General features: G+C 34.7%; 1 protein-coding gene across 2 annotated transcripts in view; it reads right to left on the reverse strand.

The window, feature by feature from the left end:
• Positions 1-4470: 4470 nt before the first annotated feature.
• The window catches only part of LOC134846112 (dentin sialophosphoprotein-like), a 23555-nt gene continuing 16708 nt past the window's right edge, over positions 4471-11317 (reverse strand). For both annotated transcript variants that reach the window (XM_063863330.1, XM_063863329.1), the window contains exons 2-4: positions 8931-8991; positions 8530-8718; positions 4471-8400 (exon numbers count right to left, since the gene is read on the reverse strand). In XM_063863330.1, coding sequence (XP_063719400.1) covers positions 4598-8400; positions 8530-8716 — 3990 coding nt within the window. In that variant the 5' untranslated portion in view covers positions 8717-8718; positions 8931-8991 and the 3' untranslated portion in view covers positions 4471-4597. The remainder of the gene's footprint in view (positions 8401-8529; positions 8719-8930; positions 8992-11317) is intronic.

Here is an 11317-nt window from a genome sequence, read left to right on the forward strand (position 1 = left end):
AGATTTCGTCGTGCTTGTACTTAAGGAATAAAAAAAGTCCATTATTTTTTTACTGTCATCTGGGAAATCAGAAACTTGAAAATGAAAATCATTTCATTAGCGAAACTAAGACTTTTAGTCTCAAGGATACATGTTCTCAAATACTATATTGTACAATCTAGGATTCAGTAATTTTTTTTCACGGAGTCCTCACTTATGGAATTTCTCTACCTTGAAGCCAATTATTTTGCTGCAGAAAAATTTTCAAATTTGCAATTGCAGAAATCAAAGCAATGCATCTGATGACACATTGAGGCAAAAAGATTTTTTTTTCGATAAAACTATTTCATTTATAAAATCTAATTAAATTTGATTTGTGCTCGAAAAACTTGCTTTATTCAGAGTTGGCTTTTTATGACATTTTTTTGTTTAAAATTCTGTGCGGACCACTAGATGTTCTAAAAACAAAACCATCAAAGAACCTTTTTGTATGAGAAATTTTGAAAAACACATCTTGAGGTTTTGATTTAGAGTCGCTCACCATTGGAACTTTTTCAGGCATATCTTTATTTTTTCTGATCATTCAGATTCTATGACTGAAAAAAGATTGAAAATAGATATTACAAAGTTATATGCACAACAACGGCAATCTGATTTGAATGTTTTTTTTTCTTGAAATTGATTTTTGAGTTTGAAAGATTTGAGTTTGAAAAGATTCAAATGTGCTCGAAATTACTGCATTTTACTCTGTTTGTTTTCTCGCTGAGTTATAGGCTTGAGCTATCATCAAACAGCTAAAAATTGCTATCGTGCAATAAGTTTTAGTGTTTTTCTAAAGAAAGTTTTGTTTGCTTGTTTTTGATTTATTCGAGTGTTAATTATTCTTGAATTCGGGTTCCTTGGATGATCCTAGAACTCAAAACGAAATGGCCTGGCGTCGCCCCTATCAAATAGTGAATATCGAAACACTTTGATGCAAAAAAGTATTTTTAGTTTTTTATTCCTAAAAAAGTTGAAAATACATAAAAAATTGTCATGGGGCAAACTATAAAGTAGACATGAGTCCCGTTGTTTGTCCCCCCCCCCAAATGTCGACTCATAAATATGGTGTTATCATAACATTTGCTGTCATTTTTGATGAAGTATATTTTTTTAAAATAATTTGAGGAAAAAAAGAACTATTTTTCTGCTGATTGACAGGCCAAATATGTTCTCCAAAATTAGGAGTTTGAAAATTTTTTCTAAGATCAAGTCTTTTTAAAGAAAATATCAGCCATGTGTCAAACTTTTTGTCCTTTATCTGATGAAGTTGAAAAGAAAAAACCAAAAGCGTGAAAAAATTCAGTTTTTTTGCTCCGTCTTTGAAATTATTTTGCAGGGTCTTAATTTTAAATTTGGAAAATTAAAAGTAAAGTAAATTTTGAAAATTTTTGAAAAGATGTTAAAAAATATAAGTTTGAATGAACTTAACGTGTGTATTGGCTGCCTCGCTTTCTTGATGTTTGATTACCAGATTTATGTTTTTTATATAACGCGTTTGATATTGTTGATCGCAGTTTTGAAATGCTGATATTTATTCTGATTTTGTTTTAGCTGATAATTTTGTCGCATGTTTTTCAATCTTATTTAATTTTTTCTTAAATTTTGAAATTATTGTAAACAAAAATACCTAACATGGATTTTCAAGATTATTGGCTCAAATCTTATCTTTTCTTTTCTCGTTCGCTCCTGGTTTCACTTTGATGTCGCTGCATGCGTTGCTATCCAGCAACCAAGTTTAACTTGTGTGTTTTCAGTTTTATGCTTGTTTTTTCTATATGCAATGAATTTTTTTGCCACCTGCGTGTGCTTTCTTAGGGCTTCAGCGAAGTAGTCTCAGTTGCTCTTCGAATCAAAATAACTCCGCTCTGAAAGCTGTTTGCAGCGCCAGCAATTGAACTAAAAAAACCACAATTTTTCAAACCTTGAAAAAAAAATGCATTTGGCACTACATTTTATCAATTTTGGTGGGAACTCAAAGTTTGTTTTGGGTACATATTTATTCGGTTGATAAGTATTAGTTTACTAGTAGTTTTTTTTTATCGGATTTATTGACTAAACTTTCTGCTGTTTCTCGTGTCAATACCATGTAAGTGAAGATACAAACGAGCTCTTGATTCAAATAAAAGTTTTGAACTATAACTAGATCTAATCTGAATGTTTTCAGGTAAAACAGTCTGGAGTAAAACCTTGTTAGCTTTTTTGCTGCTATCAAGCCCTTTGGTCTAGAACGAGTATGCAAGTTTTGCATCTTTGGCTTTTGTTTGAGATCATATTTTTTGTTTCTCATCTTGGTCAATCAGCCGTAGAATTGGTTGCTGCACTAAAAGCTGGATTTTGTTTGTGTGAATTTGTTTCTTCAGATCTTTTATCGGACTACTGCTTTTGTGCTAAGCAATGGAGCGCGATTTTTTGATGAATAAATCTCAATTTTAACCTTAATAACAGTTCGAAACATCAAGATTTACTCTTTTTGAAATATTTTCCAAAGCAAGCAATATCTTACAAAAAAGGTGAAAAACGATGCACAAAAAAATAAAAGGCATGAAAAGGTCAAAGAGTTTTTTGGAAATTAAAAATTTTCACATCTAAGATTTCAGTTTTTTGATGGCATAGTCTGTCTAAAGAGCTGGCTGGATAATTTTTATTTGTAAACTACCTTCTTTTGTTTGATTCGAGTCTAGCCTCGAGTTATGCTTACTTAAACTTAAAATATAGCATTTGACTTTCATAGTTTTTTACTCTGTCTAAGTTTTGCAATCCTTCAGTTTTGCCTCAATTACTATTACTTTTACAAAGTTTGATCGTTTACTTGCTTGGTTTTGATGGTTCAGATTTTTTTAAGTCTTTAAAAATGGGTTTATTTTAAATTAGTGGACTCTATTACGATTGCATTTTAATTTACTGCTTTAATGAATGGTTTTTGATATTTCAAAATTCTGAAAACTCGCTAGTCGTGGCACTTACTAGCCCGTTCAATAACAAAACTTCAACTTATTGGCCCCGCATTTGCTACCTTCAATACTCTGCCTCATCAACTGGATCCCCCGTAACATCAAAAAAAAATTTGATTGGTGGCTAGATTATCATTAGACACACAACTGAGCCCATGCAACAATAACAAGTGAAAAAATCGAAATGTGTCTCTCTAGTCGAATACAAAGGCTACAAAACCAGAAACTCGAGGAAAAGAAGATCTGCATAGAGCGATAAAATTATCATCGCATTTATATTTTTATTTGCAGTCATCTTTGTCCCATAGACACTTTTAATCGGATGGTCAAAACTCAAGATACACATGAACAAGACATATCATGACAAGTATGTGATGCTCGTTGTATCTTGCTTTTTGGACTGAGTTTTTTAAGGATAATTTCAAGTTTTTCAAATTTTACAAGAAAATTTTAAATCTGTAAAAATTAATCAAGGAAATTTTCGAGTTCAATCAAAACTAAGATCTCCACTTTATATATTTTTTGAGAAGTTAAGTTTTTCACTAAAAATTAGAAATTGCTTTCTGACAAAAAACCTAATAATTTTTTTTTTCAAATCATAAAACGAGGCAATAGAAAACTGCGGCTCGTGTAATCATAAACAAGTTTTCTCTTTGCAAAATTGGTTTAAAATTGTAGCAATATCATACCAGTAGAACTGATTTTGAAAGATTATGGCGTATTTTAGAATTAAAACTACGTTTTCTATGAGGTGTAAATGAAAGTTGGGAATCTAGGGGAATGCGAAAATATGTACGTGGTGAAGCATGTTTGAGTGTTTTTACTCGTCGTAAAATCAAAATTGGAAGCACTTTTATTTGATAATTTCATTTGAACAACCTTGTCCATAATGAGCTGTAAATATTAACATTCAACCAGTTCTTTTTTGCGCAGAGATGCTGATGAAAACGTTCAGGAGAAAAATTTAACTCAGTTGTGTTTGTGTCATCTGCAAAAATTTGAACACCGCAATTAGTGCAAACTTTGTGAGGTCATTGATTTAAGTTCAAAACATGGAAAACTAATTGTGTTTTGTGCTAAGATTCAGATCTGCTTTGTTGCTGTCTTAATATGTAACGGTAACATTCGGGAACTACAAACCTATGCATTGGTATGTGACCTATGATAATACTCTGGCACGACCAAATTAAGACTTAAACGAGCGACATGATGAAATTGAGACTTTTTGATGCGACTTTGAATCGTGGAGCATCTGCAAGTTTTAGCCTAAATTGATATTCCGCTCAAAGTCGTGGACCTCAACATATGCAGGAGACCTATTTGTTCGTTTCTACATTGAGTTGGTCAATTTTTTGAGCTGACTCAATTCAAATATAAAGCTGATCTGAAAGATGTTTTTGTTGTGCGAAGAACATGAACAAATTCCAAAAATATCTCGCAAGAATGTTTACTCTTTCATTGAGAAAAAAGTTGTTCATTTAAATATAGAAACCATCTTTGTATTTTTTTTGAAATTTGGAGAATTTAATTTTAATCAAAGCTAAACAGTCAGGCATTATTAAATTAAAAGCAAAATTTTTCTAATCAATTGTCCTATTTTTGATGTCTTTCTAAATTTTTCGAATTTATGTACTCGATGCTGTGGATGAACATGTAATTAGTCGTCTGAGTCTGTCAGCAAGTGAGCGGGATCTCTGTCGCTCTGGTTTCTCGTCATTAACTGCCGAATTGCGAGTAGCTTTCGGCTTTCTCCGCGGGAGTGTTTCATCAATTGGCTCTGGCTTTGAACTTTTGGTTTTCTGGGGTTCTTTTGGTTGATCAGTTTCGTCAGCTGAGCTAAATTCAAAGTTCATTGGAACGGATTGAACAAACGAGAGCTCTTTTGGGTTTTGAACAATTTCCTCAACATCATCTGTTTCTTCGTCACCCTTTATGGTATGGTCGCTTTTGCGATTATTGTTCGTTATTGTCGATTGAGATTCTGCCGTTTCGTTCTTCGGTTGAATGACCGAAGCTTGCGAATATTGGTAACCGTTACTTTCCACATGATCTATGGGCATCGAGTCCAAAAATGATTTGTTTTTATCGCTATTGAAGTCTTGGTATATAACTGAAGTATTTAGCAGGTAAATTTGATCTTGCTTTGAAAGTCCGAAGTACTGAGAGCGTTTCTTGTGCAGATCTTTCTCAATCTCAGATCTAGGTCGCACTCTCATACCACCCATAGACATCGGTCTGGGTCTCAGACTTCCGTTTCTTTTCAGCTCTTCTATGTGAGCATCTGAGGGCAAAGGAGTTATTGTGTCTCGTCTGTATGGCTTAGGACTGACCCCTTTGATGTAGCGGTGTATTGTTGACGACATAGGACGACCTCGGTTGACCGGGTGCCTCAAGATCACCTCGCCTTCCTGTTCGCTCTCAGAAGCTACTTCATGCGATAAAATGTCTCCTGCTTTTGCATGTGCTGAAAGATGTCTAGCTTTTGCCCTCTCACTTGCTGAAACTTCAATTTGGTCCCGCTTGTTTTTGTCTAATTCTTTTGACAGTTTGTCAATGATGTCTGACAAATCTTCTTTCTTGCTCTCTTCAACTTTTTCATCAGTTGACTCCTTGGGCGTTTCCTTTTCCTTTTGTCCAGTTGATAATTGTTCTGCTTCTTCTTCAAGTGGCTCTGCATCAACTTTTTTCGATTCATTTGAGTCAGGGACTAAATTTGAATCGAATGACTTCTCTTCTTGTTTTGTTGCTTCAGCATCAGCGTCTTTTCTATCCTGATCTGCCTCAGTCGTTTTTTCTATCGCTGTTTGGTCAATTTGACCAGAAACCGACTGCTGGTCTTCAACTTTTCTTTCAGAATCGGGAGACTTTTCAATGTTTTCCTCGCTTTTGACTTCAGCTGTGGCCTCAATTGAAATATCATTCGGAGCTTCATTTGGGGTTTCAGCGACGTTTTCATCGTGTGTTGATTCCGATGCAGCTGCTGGAGGAGTTTCTAGATTGGTCGGCAAACTTGGAGTTGACTCCTTAGCGAGACTGGAACTTAATTCGACTTTGTCTGGTTCGCTCTCAACCTCTTTTTGGTTTTCAAGTGCAACTTCTACTGATTTTTCTGCAACCATACTTTCGTGTTCGGAGAAGCTGAGAGCCGATTCTACTGGTTCCACAGATTTCGCTTCTTGTTTTTCTTCGAACTCCTCTAACGGTTTCTCAATTTCTGGAGCCTTCTCTTGCAAATTCCCACGTTGCTCTTCTGCATCTTCTGGCGCCTCAGAAATTACTGATGCTGACTCGGTTTCTACGTGTTGCTTTTCTTCTTCTGAACAATCAATTTCTTTTTGGGAAACGAAATTTCCACTTGCCTCGGTTTCTTGCCAAGTATTCTCAGGTCTCATCTCTTCTGCAGCTTTCACGTCTTTCTCTTCATTAGTTGCCCTATTGTCGTTTTCATCATCAGTTTTTGCGAAATTTGGTTCAGAAATGCCACTGGCCTCCTCAATCATCTGTTTGTTGACATCAGAATTCGAGGTTGCATCATCGGCAAAGTCTTCAGGAGTTTCATCAGTAACTTGCGATGATAAATTTTTGGTTGAATCGCCTTCATGATCGTTTCCAACATTTGGTTTTTCATCATTGTCAACTGTAACCTGAATGCTGCTATTATCATCATCAGCTATCTCATCATCTTTTTGAACGAAGTCATTGTGTATCGATTGCTCCTCATCATCATTTGCAGAATCTTGTTCCATTGATGGAGCAGATTCTATGACGTGCGATTCCGTTGCTACTACTTCATCGTCAAAATCTTGCCCTTCATAGCTCGGGTCTTCTCTTTGTTCTTCTAGAACTGTCGTACATACTTCTCCTGCTTTACGACCTTCTTCATCGTCTTCTCGTTTATCTGTGAAATTTTCATTTTCGTTGCCGAAGTTGGCATCATTCGGCTCCAGTTCTGGCATTTCGCTAACTTTTGATGCTTCCGTTGGGCTCGGTTTTGTTTCCCAATTCTCCCCGCTGGAGTCATTTTCCTGTTTGGACTGGCTTTCTGCAAGACTCTCTTGTTCTCTCGTATTTTCTGTTTCTGACTCGTTGGTTGTTTCATTTGTCGGCTCATCAGAAGGTTCGTAATTTGTTTCATCTTTCTGCTGCTCTGAGTTTTCAGTTGCAGCATTTACTTCTAGTTGATCATTTTCTGTGTTTTCGTTGCCTTTACGATCCAATTCATCTGAAACGGAATCTTGCCTCTCACTGTATTGATTTGGAGCATAACTTCCCTCTGGTTCGGAGTCTACTTTTGCTTCAGCATTGTTACTATCATATTCGGTTTCGCTATCAGCTTCTTTTAGTTGATTTGGATCATCATCAACTTTGGGCTCAACCTCGGCATCGATTTCAGGATGCAATAATGTTTGTTCATTTTCATCCAATTTTTTGTCCAATTCTGATTTGTTGTCTTCTAGCTTTTCCAATTCTGATTCTGATTTGCTGTCTTCAATTTTTTCGTCCAATTCTGATTTGTTGTCTTCTAATTTTTCGTCCGATGCTGATTCTGATTTGTTGTCTTCTATTTTTTTGTCCGATTCTGATTGATTGTTTTCTAAAGTTTGGAATTCATCATTCACAACTTCATTTTCTGTTGACTCTGGATCTCCGTTTTCTGATTCGATTTTTGTAGTACCCGGTTGCTTCTCCTCTTCGTCTTCTGTGGGATAATCTATTTGATTTGCATAGTTTATAGTAGCGTCTCCATCAGAAGCATCGAGAGTTGGCTCCACCTGAAGCGGTGGTTTCGGATCCAAGGATTCGGAGTCCTGTCTTACATCTTCGACTGGTTGATCTTCTTCCGAATCTTGAAGGGAACCTTCGTTAATTGTTTTCTGCTGCCTATCATCATTAGCTGACGGTTCTGAAGGAGAAGCATCCCCTGTATCATCGTCTGATCTTTCTTCTTCATTCGTGTTTTTCGGAGGTTCTTCAAAATGTGGTTCGTCCACCTCCGAATTTTCATGTGTTGCAGGCTCCACAGATATGGAAGGTGTAGTTTCTAACTCGATATTTGGTTCGTTATCAAGTTTGCTCTCACTGGTTTCCTGTGAGTTTTCTTCTGGAAGCGAAGAGTCCGTATCTTTATCATTATTCTTTACTGGCTCTTCAGAAGCGTTTGCTGAGGGTTCTGCTTCGCTAGGTTTTTCTGAAGTATTATCAAGAGCGTCATTCTCATTTGTTTCAGTTTCGTTTGTTTCCGTCTCTGTTGGTATTTCTTCTGTTGGTTGAAGGTCATTATCGTTTTGGATCATCTCTTGAGATCCGCCTTTTTCATCACTGTTTGCTTTCTCATTTTCGGAGTCGGAATCTTTTGCTGTCGATGTGTCAGTTTGATAACTCTTCCGGTCTACCTCTGTTGTCGGCACTCCAAGTGACTCTGGTTGATCTGGAATAGAACTAGTTTCATTGACGATTTTTCTAACGGGCGTCGTTGTTTCCTGTCTACAACTTAATTTATTATTTTTAATTTCATTATTCTGATCCGGACTTTTAGTTTCCGAATCATATTCAATACCTTCAATTTTTTGATGCCCCTCAGTTTCCAAAGTAGGTCGATCGTTTTGTGGTTCATCTACTCGGTGTCCGTTTTCGTCATCATTGGCGGTAGAAGCCAATTCGTCCTGCTTTTCTGCGACCAGGTCTGCGTTTTCGTCAAAGGTTTCGGACTCACTGGTACCAGCTTGCTCATTATTATCTTCCATTTCTAAATTATGATTAGTAAAATCCCAAGGTGTTCATAATAAAATTTGGTTTTAATATATCAATATTTCATGTTTTCTTGAAAAATTTAACCCGGAGCGTTTGCACTGAACCACTTTCTGTTTATCTGCAAACTTTTGATACAGGTATAAAAATTCTACAATAGTTTTTTTTGGTAAGGTTCTTGTTGAATTAAAGCCCAAAAAAGAGACTTACCACTGGCTGAAGTTTTTGACCCCGAGTCCAGAAGCGACTTTTCTAATTCTGAATCGTGCTGCTAAAATTAAATAAAAATCATGCAAAATAAATAAAGTGGCATATTTGAGTTTATTGAAATCTAAATATCCCAAATAATTAATCAAGGGATGAGAGGTCTGACTTTCGAATGTATAAGAATATTAAGCCAATTGTCCAAATGAATTTGTGTCGCATAAGGTTATAAAACTTGCCGACCAACAGCTATTCTGAACCAGCTGGGCAAAAAAATGCTAGTCATACAGTTGCGATATATTTCATATTCTGAACTTAAGAATATGAAATTTATCGAAATTGTATGACTAGCATTTGATGTCCACCTGTTTCGGAATAACTGTCGAAAAAGTCATAGATTTTTTTCAGGCGGTGGAATGTTTGGGAGTTCAGTCATTCCATTGGATAGCAATCTGTGGATCAATAGCACTCTCCCATTCTTTGTGGGAGAGAGGAGAAGGAGATCGCTCAATAGGCATTGAGACATGTTTATAAGCACCTTGAAAACAGTTTGAAAATTTTGAAATCATGAGCCAGATTCTCCAACGAATATGGATGACTGATTTTTAGAATATCAATTTTCAAAAATAACTTAAGGGCGAACAGAATTAAAACTGATACACAAAAAACCAACTTTTTTATTTCTCAAATGGAAAAAAATGCGCCATTTTCAGTCTCACAGGAAAACAGCATAAATCGAAATGCCCAACAAATTTTAAGATCTCAAGTAGTAGTGCTGATTTAAATTAACCGGATACAGCAAACAACCTTTGAAATTTCAAACTAGTTTTTCCCAAGCTGGGTGAAGATCAAAAAGTAAAGAAGACAAATATTGATTAGATTTTTACCAGAATTAATATGGTGCATATTCCCCCAAACTTCTTAACAAAAATTTTACCCAAAAAAGGGTCATTTGTTTTTTTTTATTTAATCAAAAATTACGTTGAAATTATCCAGCTATTTAAGAAAAAAATCATATAAAAAGCCTCTTACACAGCCCAACAATGTTCTAGATCGTAAAGTTTCCAAAAAAGCGTAAAACGGTTGAAATGGGTTTTTAGGCAAAAATTTTGATTTTTATAAAGTAAAAATAATCAATAAACCTAAAATATATTCTCTTATTTCAGAAGTTTTCAGAAGTTTCATCTTTCTAGAAATTTGTTAGCTGTGTAAGCGGCTTCTTTTGATATAACTTTCTCATCATTTAACTTGATACTTTCTGCGCATTTCTTCATTAATAACAATGCGAGCCAAAATGACCCATTTTTGCAACAAAATTTTGTTGAAGTTCTAAGCAATTTTTTTCTTGATTTTGGGTCTAAGTTTAACCAAATTTGAGAAAAACGCGTTTGAAAATGTAGTATTTTTCGTGTGATAATTTAAATTAACACTTTAATACGACAAAAATAATAGTAGAAAATAATTTGAATGAATGGCGCTAAACACTTTTCTATACACTTTTCATTCACAAAAGTTTTTTTATCCGTTGATTACAAACAAACAATTTTACAGAAATTATTAAAAAACATTCAAAGTGCAAAAATAAACATTCAAAGTGGACTGATGCAAGCGAAAATGACGGTTCGAAGTTCCCTGGCTGGTTACAGAATTGTTTTTGCGAGTAAGTCACAATGAAAATGTTTGAGAAAATTATATAATGTTGACTTGAAAGTTTTAGGTTTTACCTTTAGCATAAGCAAGCTGAAAGCAGTCAAATTGGCTGAAATAAAATTATATTAAAAAGTGAGCCAAAAAAAGTTTGCAAAAAATTATTTTTTCGACGCAACTGCGTAAGTTTTTGTCATTATTCATTTCAATTTCTCAACGAAATTAAGTTCGAGTTTGATTTTAAATTTCTGTGGCAAATAAGTACGTAAACCACAGAATTATTTTAAACTATTTTGGCGAAACGAACTAAAATTGAAGCTTTTTGATCAATTTTTTTTTCAGATTAGGTTGACATAAGAGCATTGGTGAACAAAAAAACATTTGCAGAAAATTTATGAGACCTAACTTTTATAGTTTTGGTGATATTTGGACCATAAACTATGATCAAAACTGGGTCAGTTTTGATTGTTTTTGGTCAATAAATTAAATACGCCAAAACTGTTGAATCATTTGTAAAAACCAGTTGCTGCAAATTGACACTCTAATGTAGCTCATCAAAATATTAAGTAGGAAATTATCATCAAAAATTTGAGCAAAAGATGCAGAAACTTTTTAAATAAAAAAATTTGTATTTTGTGTAGTAAAAAAGTATTTTTTCATTATCATATTTGTTTAAAAATGTTTTCGTTTATGCAAAACTAAGGATATCATGTTTTTTTTTAATTACTGGGCTTCATAAATAGCTC

This window comes from Symsagittifera roscoffensis, chromosome 5 (assembly GCF_963678635.1).
Source record: "Symsagittifera roscoffensis chromosome 5, txSymRosc1.1, whole genome shotgun sequence".
Taxonomy (NCBI): domain Eukaryota; kingdom Metazoa; phylum Xenacoelomorpha; order Acoela; family Convolutidae; genus Symsagittifera; species Symsagittifera roscoffensis.